Here is a 19,751-nt window from a genome sequence, read left to right as displayed (position 1 = left end):
GGGATAATATGGTCACCCTAATAAAATTGATCAATTACTGCAACAATACATTAAATACAGTCAAAATGAGGATGTAACTATAAAGGAGCACAGACTGAAACATTACCAGACATCACTAATACATGAAACTATTTCTCTGATGGAACTTTTCCTATCATGACATGTTTGATATTATATTGTCTTGCTGCAGAAAATAGTCACCCACCTCCCAACTTCTATGCTTTTCAAGAGACCAGAGAAAAACACATGTATGTCACTAAGGGGAGGCACAAGATACCTTATTAATTATAAGGTTAATCAGGCAAAAGCAATTAATAATTATCTTATGATTGCAGAATAATTATATTAATATAACAAGGAGGACAAATTAACGTATTGTATTAAGATGGCAGTATGATTTTAGCATTAAATTATGCGGGCAATAATGATTTATGATGGTAACAACACTTATGTTTTGAGTGGCCATATAGTTAAAAAAGCATGTGGTTCGGTCAGTCTCGCTTGCCACGTCCACTTTTTATACCAGTGGAGTTTCTGGTGGTTTGCTAAACCACAGCTTGTTACAATTCACGGTTTGCATTCTGACCAGGTAAAAATGGTGATGGCAATTCCTAATATCTGTAAAACTGCCTATTATATAAAGTCCCGGCCCTAAAACCCTTTAATGAATCTCCAACTTAAAATTCATATTTGTGTGTGATAAATCTAATCTATCTATCTGTAGAAATAGAAACCCTTCCTTGGTATTCCTCTCCTCTTTGTGTATAATGATGTGTGAGGTACACCATTATCATGCAATCAGCAGAATGTGTAAGGTAGTAATTAGCTTGGACTAGTTTGTTCATTTGTATGATGTGGGCGATCTGTCATTGGCTAACGGTGATGTCATCCTGTGAGGAGGGGCGGGGGCTCGTCATTCAGTGTTACCCTTTGCACATACACACACACACACTCTAGGCAGCACACACACAAAGGACATGCACAAGCCCTGACAGTCAGGAACCAGTCATGCACAGATGAGGCCAAGTATACAGAAAACCTCGCTCACTGAGGAGGGGAACAGCTGACAAAGGTATACTAGTGTCAGGGTTTATTTATGATATAATTAGTAGTAAATCTCAAAAAATGCTGACAGCAGCAAACATGTATATCAGTTGTCTATATCTAGTTATATATAATGTATGTGTGCACGTGTCTAATGTTTTGATTGCAAAGCACAATTGTCTGTTAATATTGGTTTTATACAGTATACTCTATCACTGCTAATTTACTGATATATAACTGCAAATTGCAAGAAGTGCATTGCCAGGCATCTGTACTACCATAAACATTCTGTATCTACAGTATGTGTCCAATATTGATAGTTTAAATAGGTATGCATATTATGCAAATGTATTATATAAGTGATTCAATGTACTTACGCATGCCATGTGTTATGTTTATTTCTCTGTATATGTGGTATGTATGGTCTGTGTAGTGTGTTCTGCAAGACGGTGATGTTTTTGAAACCCTGCAGTATGTGAAGGTGATCTGTGCGTATTAGATGGAGCTCACGTTTGAAAGGCAGCACTGCGGTGCCTATAATGGAAGGAGAGAAAGGACATAGAGAAATGTGGTAAATGTATAAGTATTATGTTTATATCCACGTTTAGCATGACAGAAGGTTAAGCTGTTGCGACAGTACAATCTAGACCAAGAGTCAGCAGTTTCTGTCTGTCTCCTGTTAATGCTGTGACTTGGATTTCAAATGAACACTAGAATTGCAGTGTTTTTCACTGCATATGGTCCATAGAAGCCAGACTCTGTAACTCAGCCATCTTTTGACAGTCTGGATTAGATGCTCCAAAACAAACACAGATTCAAGGCTATGTATTTTTTTGGATTTATATTTTAATATCTTAAATCATATATATATATATTGTTGTTTTTTTCTAACAGCATCATGCCTCCTGTGCCTCTAGAAGATCGTTCGGCTCCCCTGCCCCGACCCCGTTCTCTTCCTCTGCGGTCTATGCCACATCCACGGATGGCACCTGAAGTCAGAGGTCTGCAGCCTGGACACAGAGCACCATCTCATGCTGACCTCACTTTGCCTGGGACGCTTCCACAAACTCAACCCCCCCGCTGGCCACGGGAACCTTGTTCTCGTCGGAGGGGTTCTCCTCCATCAACTTCCCCACGCTCACCATCATGTTTCCGTTGGGCTCTTCACCCATTAAAATGCGGCTGCAGAGGCTGTTGGCGTCTACTTCGCCCTCCAAGGAAGTCTGTGGGCTCCTCTTGCAGCTGTGATCCAATTGTGACTTTTGACCCACAATTCATGGGGAGTTCAAGGGTGAGCTATGACGAGGATGATGATTACAGTGTACGGGCCATTTGGCCTGATGAGCTGGCACGGAAAATTATGTCTCGGACAAGAGGAGGAATGCTTGGTGGAACACCACTGTTGCTGGACTGCAGAGGATTAGAAGGACTGGGGGTAGATAAGCCAGTGCCACCTCATTCTCCTCCTCCACCCTCAACACCACCACCCCCCATGTCTCCAGTTGGGGGGTCCAACAGAAGACTTCAAAGTTTGTACCTTCTCCTGGAACCCTTAAGTGAAAAGGAGAGTTCTGGAGGAGCAAGGGGTGAGTGAAAGATACTTGGAGAAAAATAAGCCTGATATGTGAAGGAAGCTTAAGTGCATGCTTGTTGGTGATTGGTGTTCACAGCAGGTTGTGACCTGTGGAAAATATTGTAGTTCACTGAATTATGGTAAAATAAAACCGTATCTTGAATTCTAAATTAACATTGCGTTCCCTCTGGAGGAAGATCAAAGCAGGTATGGTTTAGCTGTAGACAGTGACTAATGGTTCCCATCCTTGCAGTAGATCAGTAGGAGGTGTAATAAGACAAAATTGACATGAGTGGGAGGGCTAGGACAGAGAGCCAACAGAAATATAGGAGAAAATGCTTCTTTATAATCCCCAAACGTTAACAATGAAAAGCATGTATTGAAGTAGTGAGTATTACAGAGGAAACTGCAATAACATGTTCTGCAGCAATACACACAGTATATGGTGCAGCACAGTTAGCGTAGTGGCTAGCATTACTGCCTTACAGCGCTACCGTCTCAGGTTCACTTCCTACCAAGGGCCTAACTGTGTACAGTTTGTATGTCCTACCTACCTACCTATATGTGATTTCCCTCTGGGTACTCTGGTTTCCTCCCACAATGCAAAAGTGTACTAGTAGGTTAAGTGAGTTCTGACAAACAAACTTAACCCTAGTGTGTCTGTGTGAGAGATTATAAGGTGCGGGATATGTGTGTGCTATAAAAACAATTGGTATTACGTATGACAGGTTAATACATTAGCACACCTATTGTTCACGTTTACAATAAAGACTTCAAAAATACATGTTTAATACTATGGTGACTCATATCAGGTGACATATAGAATGAGTATGAAAGAGTATCATAGAATTTAACAAGTCATGATGTAAATAGGTAAGTTGAAAACCTACCTGTATACATATGGCACATTGTAGGCATGCGTGTTGTGACACACGAGTACAAACATGTATCACCATATGATCTGTCTGCGGGGTGATGCAAACTACAGTATGAATTAATTTCTTAAAACCAGCCCTGATGGCTATGTTCTTCAAAAAAATCAGTATAAGTCTGCACCAACAAAAAAACAAAATATATGTAATAACATATTTTTAGTATCCTGTTTATGAAAAGTATCATATATTAGATTTTCTGTTCCCTTATCAATATGGTTAACACAGAGTCCTTTTTTGGCAGTTCTGGCTGAGCCCCTCACTGATGACTGCGTTTCTGCAACAGAAGTGTCCCCTGCTTCCCCGTTGTCTCCTGACCTTGAGAAAGCTGAATTGAGCCCCATCTTGCCTTTCCTCTTTCTGGGCAATGAAAAGGATGCCCAAGATCTAGGCCAAATGGTCACTCTCAACATAGGACATGTTTTGAACGTTACCACTCATCTGCCCTTGTACCATGCTGAATCTGGGGCCTTGCGTTATAAAAGATTGCCAGCCACGGACAACAGCAAGCAGGACCTCCGCCAGTACTTTGAGGAAGCCTTTGAATTCATTGGTAAGTTGAATTCTCATGAAATAAAATGACTTTAAACGCAAATCTTTCCTTATTGGACATATGGGTATGGGTCATTGGGTCGACACAACTTAGGTTGACAGTCATTAGGTCGACATGTACAAGGTCGACAGGTGAAAAGGTCGACATGAGTTTTTGGACTTTTTTGGTGTCTTTTCTTCGTAAAGTAACGGGGAACCCCAATTAGTGCACCGTATCCCCTCGCATGGCTCGCGTTCGGGCTAGGTGCCTCGCTGCGCTCGGCACAGGTTACCGTTCCCAGTTGTAGTCCACGTGGATCGTAAAGCATGAAAAAGTCCAACAATTGAAAAAAAAATTTTTAAACTCATGTCGACCTTTTGACCTGTCGACCTAGTGCATGTCGACCTAGTGCATGTCGACCTAATGCCCATGTCGACCTTCAGTGGTCGACCTAATGACTGTCGACCTAACGACCGTATCCCGGACATATGTGGATAGCAGAAAACCATGGCACTACACAAATTAATTATAATCAGATAAGAGAACTTTCTCTACTAATTGCTTAAATACTGTATCTTCAGTTCTAACATGTATGGCTGATATTTTATCATTTGTTTGTGAAAGTTTACATGTAAAGTTACATTTCATATAAAGTAGCTTCTATTTTAGGTCTTTGCTTGTTATTCTATGGGTGGCATTCAATTGATATATCTCGCCCGATCTCCCATCTAAAGTGTCATTGTTCAATTAACCCCCATTATCGCACATATCGTGCCCATAGTAGTCGGGTTTAGTGGCATAAAGCGGCTAAACACGACTAAAGTAATGGGTACGATCGTGAAAGTCCCGCTTTGGGTCACTTTTCGTGCATTTCTGCTCACCAACACTAGGGGTAGCGAGATTAAATTATATAGCGCCCGTCGTCAGTAACAATTGAATAGCTGCCAACAGGCGCAAACAGGTATGGGAGTGGGGGACATTTGAATACTGCTCTGTATGTCTTCTCGGCGGATTCAGTCTTCTCCACTTTGACATACTTACACACAGTATTACTAAACCTCACACTCAAATGGTAAATGCATTGTAGCTGGCTGTCAATTAAAGTACTAGTTGTTTTTATTATTTTTTTAAGTCTTTTTCTTCGTTAGATTTTACTCCTTTGCTCTCTCTTCATATTGTCAATATTGCTGTTTTCTGTTCCTGTAAATAGAGTGTGGGGACACCAACATGCTGAAGTTCTATTTAGCGGATAACTTGGTCTCGGACCATTAGAAAACAAGGGTTTTATATTTCTTAAAGCTTCTGATAAAATAAAACTGATCTATATGCTCGCAAAGCTTAGAGAGTGGAGGATGTGATATATTATAATTGCTAGTCAATTAGACATCGCTCGAACTCCACTTGAACCTTTTTCACCTTAGACTGATTTTATACCACTGAATGCAAAAAGGAATGACTTTCTGGATTACCGTGGGGCGGTTTTACCACAAATTGAATGCTTATAAAATCAATACTCTCTAAAAAAAATTGTGCATCTATAAGATGGTTCATGTAGTTGTCTGTCTTCCATTCAAAGTTTGGGTTAAATTGCTATTGATTATTTCCAATTTTCTGTCATGAAACGGGATCCGGATTGAAAGTCGACAGTAACTAGGTCGACAATGTCTAGGTCGACCACTATTGGTCGACAGTAACTAGGTCGACAGGGTGTATAGGTCGACAGGGTCTTTAGGTCGACATGTTCTAGGTCAAAAGGTCGACATGAGTTTTTCACAATTTTTTTCCTTTTTTTTTGAACCTTTCCATACTTAACGATCCACGTGGACTACGATTGGAACGGTAATCTGTGCCAAGCGAAGCGGTAGCGGAGCAAAGGCACCATGCGAGGGGACGTGGTGCACTAATTGGGGTTCCTGGTCACTCTACGAAGAAAACGACACCAAAATAACATTAAAAACTCATGTCGACCTTTTGACCTGTCGACCTAGAACATGTCGACCTAAAGACCCTGTCGATCTAGACACCCTGTCGACCAATAGTGGTCAACCTAGACATTGTCGACCTAGTTACTGTCGACTTTCAATACCACACCCCATGAAACTACCATGGCAACCACAGTCTCATGATACCAGATGGACAGAGAGGCTTTGGAATATTTGTTGTATAAATAAATCACTCCACTCTGGATCTCTGGATCTGGATCTCTCCATGTGTACCCCCCTTTAGAGATCAGGTTACATTATTTATCCTGAGAGCAAAGTAAAACTAAACTTTTCCAGGAGAGAAGCACTTTGAATAAAAAAAAGAAAAATCTACTGTTAAACTAAAAAAAAAAAAAAGAGTATGCTCCATCAATCTAGGACACAGGTTCTCAAACTCGGTCCTCAGGACCCAACACGGTTTATGTTTTGCAGGTCACCTGTAGTTTTTTAAAATGTGACAGTTGGTGATACACCGTGTACCTGCCAGGTGACATGGAAACGTGAACCGTGTGGGGTCCTGAGGACCGAGTTTGAGAACCACTGATCTAGTATAATGTGACTTGATGCTTTCAGCACTGGTGTTTGTGTGCTAAGGACTCATGAAAGATGACCCTTTGTACACGTTTTAATGGGATAAGACTTTAATTTTTGGTTTATTGTTGCAGAAGAGGCGCAACAGGAAGGTAAAGGAGTACTTATCCACTGCCAGGCTGGGGTCTCTCGTTCTGCCACCGTGGTCATTGCATATCTGATGAAGCACACTCTGATGACTGTGGGAGATGCCTACAAGTTTGTGAAGGGGAAACGTCCAATTATATCTCCCAACCTAAATTTTATGGGGCAGCTACTGGAGTTTGAGTCAGACTTAAACGCAGGAGTCACCCCGAGGATCCTGGTCCCCAGACTGAGGGGTGTTGAGACTGATGTATGAAAAAGGAGACAGCAAGCGAGTAGTGAGGGATGGTGGTATGCCACTGGAAGAGTGGGGAAATTAGCAGAATGAAGAGGCACTGTGAGACACAATTAATCTACTGACAAAACCAACCAAAAATAGAACATTGACAGCCTGGAGCCTGTAAGAAATGCAGAGTCAGGAACTACCAGGCATGCAGCCTTGCTTCCACAGAAAATGCAGCTTCAGGACCCAGCAGAGTTGCTGCTCACTCACAGTAAAGACCTACAGCTGCAGTCTGAAACCCCCAAAGGACATCCAGCCTGGCATACACCCGTTCCTGCAGCCTCCGAATTGTTTGATGAGAAACCATAGGATTATATTATTATGGGAATTTGATCAGGGTTTTTTTTTTTCATTTGTGGAACTAATCCACATGTAGCAATTTTACAATTGAAAGGAAGAAAAGCCTGGTTGTGTGGAAGTAGATTTTTTTACTTTAGCCTAAGATGATGGCGCACAACTGCATTTTGCTGGAGTGCTGTACAACAGTAATCCATAAGGTGCTTGCTGCAGATGAATCCTTGTAAAGTGATATACTGCAGCATATGCATTGCCAAGCTCCAATTCTTTGGAACTCACCCATTTTAAAATGGAGATTGTTTCTAGAGTCCTCAACTCACCTTAGATTACTCCTGGTATCTCCCTATGTATGTCCAATATCCCAGCTTAACTAATACTCTGAAATTGCTCCTAGTTTATCTGATGTTTTCTCTCTGTGATCTTACACCACTCAAGATTAACCCTGAATTCTCCAGCCAACCCTAAAAGTGAGACTAATTTTCCAAACCGTCACCAGTTGGCCCATAGCTGGCATCCAGTGGTGGTACTCTGACATGGTGGGTGTATGACTACGCAGCCACACACTTTATTCAGTGCTGCTGCCAAGCCAAAGGAATATGCCTTAAGGGTGGCATTAATATTGGCCAATTATTACATTGTACCTGACCAGCAGACCAACGTTTGCTATGCTGCACACTACTGATATGGCCAAACTAATAGGTTGTTTTTATAGTCAACCAAATATAAATATTTCAGCCTGCTGGAGCACTGTTTTCATAAAGATTCCAGCTAGAACACTGGTTTTCTAAACTTGTGGATGGCTGCATCCCCCAATACAATATAATGTCACTACCCACAATGGTGCCACTTAAGTCCTTTATGTAAACAATTTCTGGATGTGTACCGGCCCAAATGTAATAGACTGCGAGATTTGTGAAGTGCCAAGATTTCAGTGATTTAGAATCCAGATTTAAAGCAGCAATTTTACTATGCAAAACCAACTTGGTTTTGCAGTGTAAAAATTGCTGTTTTAAATTTCAGTGCTAAATCACAAAAATATAGCACTCTATCACATTTGGGCCATTCTCTAGGAGTCAATGACATCACTGTGTATAGATGGAAGTGGTATTTGTTAGTATGTAATAAGAATACTTGACCGTTTAAGGAGAATAATCAGGATGTTGTTTTTTTTTTTTTTTTTAACTTTCAAACAAAATTGTCGCTTAATTTGCAAACTAAAGGCCCATATAGACGGGCCGATGTGGGAGAGATGTGTGCTGAGCGAACCGCTCAGCACACATCTCTCCCGCCGCTCAGCAGAGCGCGATGTGTGCTGAGCGTGCGGGGGGAGACGGGGGGGGGCGCTCACTTCACCCAGCGGGTGAAGTGAGCGTCCTGCTAGATTGGCCTGCATGCGGGCCAATCTAGCAGCAGCGATAGCGATGCGCGGGGCTGCGCATCGCTATCGCTGTAGGGGGTACACATGGAGCGATAATGCTTAAATTCTAAGCAATCTAGTCAGATTGCTTAGAATATCGCTCCGTGAGTACCCCCCTTAAGTCTAACAATAGTTTTATTTAATTATTAGTTTGCAAATGCAAAAATTGGGACAGTCAAACACAGATCTAATTAACCAAGTAAAAGGGAGAGAGATTTAGGATGAAAAAGAAATCACATGATTATGCAACATTAATCTGCTGGATGACAAAGGTAATCCCTTTCAGATGGAGGACTGGACTGCTTTACAGAGCGTGATTAAAGAGACAGAAAAAAAAACGGACACAGTATACCAGGGTTTTCCTTTTATTTTCAAGTACAAAGCGGACAATATTTTTTAAACAAAAACTTTTGCAACACAATAATCATGTGCAATAAGTTCTGACAAATTAGTTTTTGTATGACAATTGTGAAAAATGAGGTATATACCTAAATGTAGCACCCCTTCCCCCTTTCTTCCTAAAACTAGGGGTATTTCATGCCAATGCCTGTCCATCCCCGTTATCTGTGTCTTAAATCTTCCGAGCGGGAGACTGAATTACCTCGGGCATTAAATCCCCTTATTACACTGTGAAACTGGGCATCCTCCATAATGGAGGGGTAGCAACAAGGTGCCCACAATCCCTTTATCCCTTTCATTGCTCCCTACATTTTAACATGGGAACACCTGTTTATTTAATAAATTAAGCTATTTATTGAAATAAAACCTTTTTATACAGAATTGTGCTGTCTTTGTTAGTTTACTTGGGCTCTTTAGACGTGCAGAGTTTTTACCTTTTATAATCTTCATACGATTTTATATTTTTATATGTTCTGCAAGCAGACTTTATTTATTGTTGCATCTCAATTCCTGTACCAATGATGTGCTGCATAACTGCATTACTCCATTATTTGCACAAGTGTTTATACAGTATATGTAATCCATACAGGCAGTGTGGAAGGATAATGGGAGAGATTTATCAAAGCTTGGAGAGTGATAAAGTTGAGAGAGATACTGCATACCTTTCACCTGTCCCGCTCTCAGCGTGGAGAGGGGAATTTCTTGCTGTGCAAATAGGAGCAGGACCATTGAGCACCGACTCTGCACTGGAAAAGTAAGTCATGTGGGTAAATGTAATACGGTCCAAATTGCCGGAAGTTTGAGATTTAGTCCGAAAATGTCCGTATGTATAAACCAGGTTGGTTTTGCCCAGTAAATGATTGCCGCTTTAAAATAAGATTTTACTTACCGATAAATCTATTTCTCGTAGTCCGTAGTGGATGCTGGGGACTCCGTCAGGACCATGGGGAATAGCGGCTCCGCAGGAGACAGGGCACAAAAGTAAAAGCTTTAGGATCAGGTGGTGTGCACTGGCTCCTCCCCCTATGACCCTCCTCCAAGCCTCAGTTAGGATACTGTGCCCGGACGAGCGTACACAATAAGGAAGGATTTTGAATCCCGGGTAAGACTCATACCAGCCACACCAATCACACTGTACAACCTGTGATCTGAACCCAGTTAACAGCATGATAACAGCGGAGCCTCTGAAAAGATGGCTCACAACAATAATAACCCGATTTTTGTAACAATAACTATGTACAAGTATTGCAGACAATCCGCACTTGGGATGGGCGCCCAGCATCCACTACGGACTACGAGAAATAGATTTATCGGTAAGTAAAATCTTATTTTCTCTGACGTCCTAGTGGATGCTGGGGACTCCGTCAGGACCATGGGGATTATACCAAAGCTCCCAAACGGGCGGGAAAGTGCGGATGACTCTGCAGCACCGAATGAGAGAACTCCAGGTCCTCTTTAGCCAGGGTATCAAATTTGTAGAATTTTACAAACGTGTTCTCCACCGACCACGTAGCTGCTCGGCAGAGTTGTAATGCCGAGACCCCTCGGGCAGCCGCCCAGGATGAGCCCACCTTCCTTGTGGAATGGGCCTTGACAGATTTAGGCTGTGGCAGGCCTGCCACAGAATGTGCAAGTTGAAATGTGCTACAAATCCAACGAGCAATCGTCTGCTTAGAAGCAAGAGCACCCAGTTTGTTGGGTGCATACAGGATAACAGCGAGTCAGTTTTCCTGACTCCAGCCGTCCTGGAAACCTATATTTTCAGGGCCCTGACAACATCTAGCAACTTGGAGTCCTCCAAGTCCCTAGTAGCCGCAGGTACCACAATAAGCTGGTTCAGGTGAAACGCTGACACCACCTTAGGAAGAAACTGGGGACGAGTCCGCAGCTCTGCCCTGTCCGAATGGACAATCAGATATGGCTTTTGTGAGACAAAGCCGCCAATTCTGACACTCGCCTGGCCGAGGCCAGGGCCAACAGCATGGTCACTTTTCATGTGAGATATTTCAAATCCACAGATTTGAGCGGTTTAAAATGTGATTTGAGGAATCCCAGAACTACGTTGAGATCCCACAGTGCCACTGGAGGCACAAAAAGGGGGTTGTATATGCAATACTCCCTTGACAAACTTCTGGACTTCAGGAACTGAAGCCAATTCTTTCTGGAAGAAAATTGACAGGGCCGAAATTTGAACCTTAATGGACCCCAATTTTAGGCCCATAGACACTCCTGTTTGCAGGAAATGCAGGAATCGACCGAGTTGAAATTTCTTCGTGGGGCCTTCCTGGCCTCACACCACGCAACATATTTTCGCCACATGTGGTGATAATGTTTTGCGGTCACCTCCTTCCTGGCTTTGACCAGGGTAGGAATGACCTCTTCCGGAATGCCTTTTTCCCTTAGGATCTGGCGTTCCACCGCCATGCCGTCAAACGCAGCCGCGGTAAGTCTTGGAACAGACCTGGTACTTGCTGAAGCAAGTCCCTTCTTAGCGGCAGAGGCAATGAGTCCTCTGTGAGCATTTCTTGAAGTCCTGGGTGCCACGTCCTTCTTGGCCAATCCGGAGCCACGAGCATAGTTCTTACTCCTCTACGTCTTATAATTCTCAGTACCTTGGTTATGAGAAGCAGAGGAGGGAACACATACACCGACTGGTACACCCACGGTGTTACCAGAACGTCCACAGATATTGCTTGAGGGTCTCTTGACCTGGCGCAATACCTGTCCAGTTTTTTGTTCAGGCGGGACGCCATCATGTCCACCTTTGGTCTTTCCCAACGGTTCACAATCATGTGGAATACTTCCCGATGAAGTCCCCACTCTCCCGGGTGGAGGTCGTGCCTGCTGAGGAAGTCTGCTTCCCAGTTGTCCACTCCCGGAATGAACACTGCTGACAGTGCTATCACATGATTTTTCGCCCAGCGAAGAATCCTTGCAGTTTCTGCCATTGCCCTCCTGCTTCTTGTGCCGCCCTGTCTGTTTACGTGGGCGACTGCCGTGATGTTGTCCCACTGGATCAATACCGGCTGACCTTGAAGCAGAGGTCTTGCTAAGCTTAGAACATTGTAAATTGCCCTTAGCTCCAGTATATTTATGTGGAGAGAAGTCTCCAGACTTGATCACACTCCCTGGAAATTTTTTCCCTGTGTGACTGCTCCCCAGCCTCTCAGGCTGGCATCCGTGGTCACCAGGACCCAGTCCTGAATGCCGAATCTGCGGCCCTTTAGTAGATGAGCACTCTGCAGCCACCGCAGAAGAAACACCCTTGTCCTTGGAGACAGGGTTATCCGCTGATGCATCTGAAGATGCGATCCGGACCATTTTTCCAGCAGATCCCACTGAAAAGTTCTTGCGTGAAATCTACCGAATGGAATCGCTTCGTAAGAAGCCACCATTTTTCCCAGGACCCTTGTGCAATGATGCACTGACACTTTTCCTGGTTTTAGGAGGTTCCTGACTAGCTCGGATAACTCCCTGGCTTTCTTCTCCGGGAGAAACACCTTTTTCTGGACTGTGTCCAGAATCATCCCTAGGAACAGCAGACGTGTCGTCGGAAACAGCAGCGGTTTTGGAATATTTAGAATCCACCCGTGCTGTCGTAGAACTACTTGAGATAGTGCTACTCCGACCTCCAACTGTTCTCTGGACCTTGCCCCTATCAGGAGATCGTCCATTTTCTTTGAAGAAGAATCATCATTTCGGCCATTACCTTGGTAAGGACCCGGGGTGCCGTGGACAATCCAACCGGCAGCGTCTGAAACTGATAGTGACAGTTCTGTACCACGAACCTGAGGTACCCTTGGTGAGAAGGGCAAATTGGGACATGGAGGTAAGCATCCCTGATGTCCCGGGACACCATATAGTCCCCTTCTTCCTGGTTCGCTATCACTGCTCTGAGTGACTCCATCTTGATTTGAACCTTTGTATGTAAGTGTTCAACTATTTCAGATTTAGAATAGGTCTCACCGAGCCGTCTGGCTTCAGTACCACAATATAGTGTGGAATAATACCCCTTTCCTTGTTGTAGGAGGGGTACTTTGATTATCACCTGCTGGGAATACAGCTTGTGAATTGTTTCCACTACTGCCTCCCTGTCGGAGGGAGACGTTGGTAAAGCAGACTTCAGGAACCTGCGAGGGGGAGACGTCTCGAATTTCCAATCTGTACCCCTGTGATACTACTTGTAGGATCCAGGGGTCCACTTGCGAGTGAGCCCACTGCGTGCTGAAACTCTTGAGACGACCCCCCCCCCACCGCACCCGAGTCCGCTTGTACGGCCCCAGCGTCATGCTGAGGACTTGGCAGAAGCGGTGGAGGGCTTCTGTTTCTGGGAATGGGCTGCCTGCTGCAGTCTTCTTCCCTTTCCTCTATCCCATGGCAGATATGACTGGCCTTTTGCCCGCTTGCCCTTATGGGGACGAAAGGACTGAGGCTGAAAAGACGTTGTCTTTTTCTCCTTTATACGGCAATACTTCCATGTGCCGTTTGGAATCTGCATCACCTGACCACTGTCGTGTCCATAAACAACTTCTGGCAGATATGGACATCGCACTTACTCTTGATGCCAGAGTGCAAATATCCCTCTGTGCATCTCGCATATATAGAAATGCATCCTTTAAATGCTCTATAGTCAATAAAATACTGTCCCTGTCAAGGGTATCAATATTTTCAGTCAGGGAATCCGACCAAGCCACCCCAGCGCTGCACATCCAGGCTGAGGCGATCGCTGGTCGCAGTATAACACCAGTATGTGTGTATATACTTTTTAGGATATTTTTCAGCCTCCTATCTGGAGACGGTACCGCCACTTGTTTTGATAAGCGTGTGAGCGCCTTATCCACCCTAAGGGGTGTTTCCCAACGCGCCCTAACTTCTGGCGGGAAAGGGTATACCGCCAATAATTTTCTATCGGGGGAAACCCACGCATCATCACACACTTCATTTAATTTATCTGATTCAGGAAAAACTACAGGTAGTTTTTTCACACTCCACATAATACCCTTTTTTGTGGTACTTGTAGTATCAGAAATATGTAACACCTCCTTCATTGCCCTTAACAAGTAACGTGTGGCCCTAAAGGAAAATAAGAATTTACTTACCGATAATTCTATTTCTCGGAGTCCGTAGTGGATGCTGGGGTTCCTGAAAGGACCATGGGGAATAGCGGCTCCGCAGGAGACAGGGCACAAAAAGTAAAGCTTTAGGATCAGGTGGTGTGCACTGGCTCCTCCCCCCATGACCCTCCTCCAAGCCAGTTAGGTACTGTGCCCGGACGAGCGTACACAATAAGGGAGGAATTTTGAATCCCGGGTAAGACTCATACCAGCCACACCAATCACACCGTACAACTTGTGATCTAAACCCAGTTAACAGTATGATAACAGCGGAGCCTCTGAAAAGATGGCTCACAACAATAATAACCCGATTTTTGTAACTATGTACAAGTATTGCAGATAATCCGCACTTGGGATGGGCGCCCAGCATCCACTACGGACTCCGAGAAATAGAATTATCGGTAAGTAAATTCTTATTTTCTCTATCGTCCTAGTGGATGCTGGGGTTCCTGAAAGGACCATGGGGATTATACCAAAGCTCCCAAACGGGCGGGAGAGTGCGGATGACTCTGCAGCACCGAATGAGAGAACTCCAGGTCCTCTTTTGCCAGGATATCAAATTTGTAGAATTTTACAAACGTGTTCTCCCCTGACCACGTAGCTGCTCGGCAGAGTTGTAATGCCGAGACCTCTCGGGCAGCCGCCCAAGATGAGCCCACCTTCCTTGTGGAATGGGCCTTAACCGATTTAGACTGTGGCAGGCCTGCCTCAGAATGTGCAAGTTGAATTGTGTTACAAATCCAACGAGCAATCGACTGCTTAGAAGCAGGCGCACCCAACTTGTTGGGTGCATACAGTATAAACAGCGAGTCAGATTTTCTGACTCCAGCTGTCCTGGAATATATTTTCAGGGCCCTGACAACTTCTAGCAACTTGGAGTCCTCCAAGTCCCTAGTAGGTGCAAGGCACCACAATAAGCTGGTTCAGGTGAAACACTGACACCACCTTAGGGAGAGAACTGGGGACGAGTCCGCAGCTCTGCCCTGTCCGAATGGACAAACAGATATGGGCTTTTTTGAGAAAAAACCACCAATTTGACACTCGCCTGGTCCAGGCCAGGGCCAAGAGCATGGTCACTTTTTATGTGAGATGCTGCAAATCCACATATTTGACTGGTTTTAAACCAATGTGATTTGAGAAATCCCAGAACTACGTTGAGATCCCACAGTGCCACTATAGGCACAAAAAAGGGGTTTGTATATGCAATACTCCCTTGACAAACTTCTGGACTTCAGGAACTGAAGCCAATTCTTTCTGGAAGAAAATTTACAGGGCCGAATTTGAACCTTAATGGACCCCAATTTGAGGCCCATAGACACTCCTGTTTGCAGGAAATGCAGGAAACGACCGAGTTGAAATTTCTTTGTGGGGCCTTCCTGGCCTCACACCACGCAACAAATTTTCGCCACACGTGGTGATAATGTTGTGCGGTCACCTCCTTTCTGGCTTTGACCAGGGTAGGAATGACCTCTTCCGGAATGCCTTTTTTCCCTTAGGATCCGGCTTTCCATCGCCATGCCGACAAACGCAGCTGCGGTAAGTCTTGGAACAGACATGGTACTTGCTGCAGCAAGTCCCTTCTTAGCGGCAGAGGCCATAAGACCTCTGTAAGCATCTCTTGAAGTTCCGGGTACCAAGTCCTTCTTGGCCAATCCGGAGCCATGAGTATAGTTCTTACTCCTCTACGTCTTATAATTCTCAGCACCTTAGGTATGAGAAGCAGAGGAGGGAACACATACACCGACTGGTACACCCACGGTGTTACCAGAACGTCCACATCTATTGCCTGAGGGTCCCTTGACCTGGCGCAATACCTGTCCCGTTTTTTGTTCAGACGGGACGCCATCATGTCCACCTTTGGTATTTCCCAACGGTTTACAATCATGTGGAAAAAACTTCTCAATGAAGTTTCCACTCTCCCGGGTGGAGGTCGTGCTGAGGAAGTCTGCTTCCCAGTTTCCATTCCCGGGATGAAAAACTGCTGACAGTGTTATCACATGATTTTCCGCCCAGCGAAAAGTCCTTGCAGTTTCTGCCATTGCCCTCCTGCTTCTTGTGTCGCCCTGTCTGTTTACGTGGGCGACTGCCGTGATGTTTTTCCCACTGGATCAATACCGGCTGACCTTGAAGCAGAGGTCTTGCTAAGCTTAGAGCATTATAAATTTACCCTTAGCTCCAGTATATTTATGTGGAGAAAAGTCTCCATACTTGATCACACTCCCTGGAAATTTTTCCCTTGTGTGACTGCTCCCCAGCCTCTCAGGCTGGGCTCCGTGGTTACCAGCATCCAATCCTGAATGCCGAATCTGCGGCCCTCTAGAAGATGAGCACTCTATAACCACCACAGGAGAGACACCCTTGTCCTTGGATATTGGGTTATCCGCTGATGCATCTGAAGATGCGATCCGGACCATTTGTCCAGCAGATCCCACTGAAAAGTTCTTACGTGAAATCTGCCGAATGGAATTGCTTCGTAGGAAGCCACCATTTTTACCAGGACCCTTGTGCAATGATGCACTGTTTTTAGGAGGTTCCTGACTTGCTCGGATAACTCCCTGGCTTTCTCTTCCGGGAGAAACACCTTTTTCTGGACTGTGTCCAGAATCATCCCTAGGCACAGCAGACGTGTCGTCGGGATCAGCTGCGATTTTGGAATATTTAGAATCCACCCGTGCTGATTGTAGCAGTATCCGAGATAGTGCTACTCCGACCTCCAACTGTTCCCTGGACTATGCCCCTATCAGGAGATCGTCCAAGTAAGGGATAATTAAGACGCCTTTTCTTCGAAGAAGAATCATCAATTCGGCCATTACCTTGGTAAAGACCCCGGGGTGCCGTGGACAATCCAAACGGCAGCGTCTGAAACTGATAGTGACAGTTCTGCACCACGAACCTGAGGTACCCTTAGTGAGAAGGGCAAATTTGGGACATAGAGGTAAGCATCCCTGATGTCCCGGGACACTATATAGTCCCCTTGGTTCGTTATCACTGCTCTGAGTGACTTCATCTTAATTTGAACCTTTGTAAGTGTTCAAAAAAAAATTTTTAGAATAAGTCTCACCTAGCCTTCTGGCTTCAGTACCACAATATAGTGTGGAATAATACCCCTTTTCTGTAGTAGGAGGGGTAATTTAATTGTCACCTGCTGGGAACACAGCTTGTGAATTTTTTCCCATACTACCTCCTTGTCGGAGGGAGACTTGGTAAAGCAGACTTCAGGAGCCTGCGAAGGGGAAACGTCTCGACATTCCCATCTGTACCCCCGGGATACTACTTGTAGGATCCAGGGGTCCTGTACGGTCTCAGCGCCATGCTGAGAACTTGTCAGACGCGGTGGAACGCTTCTGTTCCTGGGAATAGGCTGCCTGTTGCAGTCTTCTTCCCTTTCCTCTATCCCTGAGCAGATATGATCTTATAGGGACGAGAGGACTGAGGCTGAAAAGACGGTGTCTTTTTCTGCAGAGATGTGACTTAGGGTAAAAAACGGTGGATTTTCCAGCAGTTGCCGTGACCACCAGGTCCGATGGACCGACCCCAAACAAGTCCTCTTCCTTTATACGGCCATACTGTGCCGTTTGGAATCTGCATCACCTGACCACTGTCGTGTCCATAACATCTTCTGGCAGTTATGGACATCGCATTTATTCATGATGCCAGAGTGCAAATATCCCTCTGTGCATCTCGCATATATAGAAATGCTCTATAGTCAATAAAATACTGTCCCTGTCAAGGGTATCAATATTTTTAGTCAGGGAATCCGACCAAGCCACCCTAGCTCTGCACATCCAGGCTGAGGCGATCGCTGGCCGCAGTATAACACCAGTATGTGTGTATATACTTTTTATTATATTTTCCAGCCTTGTCAGCTGGTCCTTGAGGACGGCCCTATCTATAGACGGTACCGCCACTTGTTTTGATAAGCGTGTGAGCGCCTTATCCACCTTAAGGGGTGTTTCCCAACGCGCCCTAACTTCTGGCGGGAAAGGGTATACCGCCCATAATTTTCTATCGGGGGGTACCCACGCATCATCACACACTTTATTTAATTTATCTGATTCAGGAAAAACTATGGTAGTTTTTTCACATCCCACATAATACCCTCTTTTGTGGTACTTGTAGTATCAGAAATACGTAACACCTCCTTCATTGCCTTTAACGTGTGGCCCTAATAAGGAATACGTTTGTTTATTCACCGTCGACACTGGATTCAGTGTCCCTGTCTGTGTCTGTGTCGACCGACTAAAGTAAACGGGCGTTTTAAAACCCTTGACGGTGTTTTTGAGACGTCTGGACCGTACTAATTGTTTGTCGGCCGTCTCATGTCGTCAACCGACCTTGCAGCGTGTTGACATTATCACGTAATTTCCTAAATAAGCCATCCATTCCGGTGTCGACTCCCTAGAGAGTGACATCACCATTACAGGCAATTGCTCCGCCTCCTCACCAACATCGTCCTCCTACCTGTCGACACACACGTACCGACACACAGCACACACACAGGGAATGCTCTGATAGAGGACAGGACCCACTAGCCCTTTGGAGAGACAGAGGGAGAGTTTGCCAGCACACACCAAAAACGCTATAATTATATAGGGACAACCTTATATAAGTGTTTTCCCTTATAGCATCTTAATATATATATAAGCATATCGCCAAATTAGTGCCCCCCCTCTCTGTTTTAACCCTGTTTCTGTAGTGCAGTGCAGGGGAGAGCCTGGGAGCCTTCCCTCCAGCCTTTCTGTGAGGGAAAATGGCGCTGTGTGCTGAGGAGATAGGCCCCGCCCCTTTTTCGGCGGCCTCGTCTCCCGCTCTTAACGGATTCTGGCAGGGGTTAAATATCTCCATATAGCCTCCGGAGGCTATATGTGAGGTATTTTTAGCCAAAATAGGTATTCATTTGCCTCCCAGGGCGCCCCCCTCCCAGCGCCCTGCACCCTCAGTGACTGCCGTGTGAAGTGTGCTGAGAGGAAAATGGCGCACAGCTGCAGTGCTGTGCGCTACCTTTAGAAGACTGAGGAGTCTTCTGCCGCCGATTCTGGACCTCTTCTTACTTCAGCATCTGCAAGGGGGCCGGCGGCAAGGCTCCGGTGACCATCCAGGCTGTACCTGTGATCGTCCCTCTGGAGCTGATGTCCAGTAGCCAAGAAGCCAATCCATCCTGCACGCAGGTGAGTTCACTTCTTCTCCCCTAAGTCCCTCGTTGCAGTGATCCTGTTGCCAGCAGGACTCACTGTAAAATAAAAAACCTAAGCTAAACTTTCCTAAGCAGCTCTTTAGGAGAGCCACCTAGATTGCACCCTTCTCGGCCGGGCACAAAATCTAACTGGCTTGGAGGAGGGTCATGGGGGGAGGAGCCAGTGCACACCACCTGATCCTAAAGCTTTACTTTTTGTGCCCTGTCTCCTGCGGAGCCGCTATTCCCCATGGTCCTTTCAGGAACCCCAGCATCCACTAGGACGATAGAGAAAATACGTTTGTTTCTTCACCGTCGACACTGGAGTCA

General features: G+C 45.1%; 1 protein-coding gene across 2 annotated transcripts in view; it reads left to right on the top strand.

Moving 5' to 3' along the window:
• LOC134969152 (uncharacterized) overlaps positions 1–8,560 on the top strand; it is a 53,120-nt gene extending 44,560 nt beyond the window's left edge. Inside the window, exons 1-4 of one of the 2 annotated variants that reach the window (XM_063944907.1) lie at positions 749–1,072; positions 1,939–2,630; positions 3,794–4,102; positions 6,729–8,560. In XM_063944907.1, coding sequence (XP_063800977.1) covers positions 1,943–2,630; positions 3,794–4,102; positions 6,729–6,994 — 1,263 coding nt within the window. In that variant the 5' untranslated portion in view covers positions 749–1,072; positions 1,939–1,942 and the 3' untranslated portion in view covers positions 6,995–8,560. Of the gene's footprint in view, positions 1–748; positions 1,073–1,938; positions 2,631–3,793; positions 4,103–6,728 lie in introns of those variants that run through there. The other variant, XM_063944906.1, reaches the window with a different exon arrangement.
• The last annotated feature ends 11,191 nt before the right edge of the window (positions 8,561–19,751 follow it).

Source organism: Pseudophryne corroboree, chromosome 11 (genome assembly GCF_028390025.1).
Source record: "Pseudophryne corroboree isolate aPseCor3 chromosome 11, aPseCor3.hap2, whole genome shotgun sequence".
Taxonomy (NCBI): domain Eukaryota; kingdom Metazoa; phylum Chordata; class Amphibia; order Anura; family Myobatrachidae; genus Pseudophryne; species Pseudophryne corroboree.
This window is presented reverse-complemented; position numbering and strand designations above follow the sequence as displayed.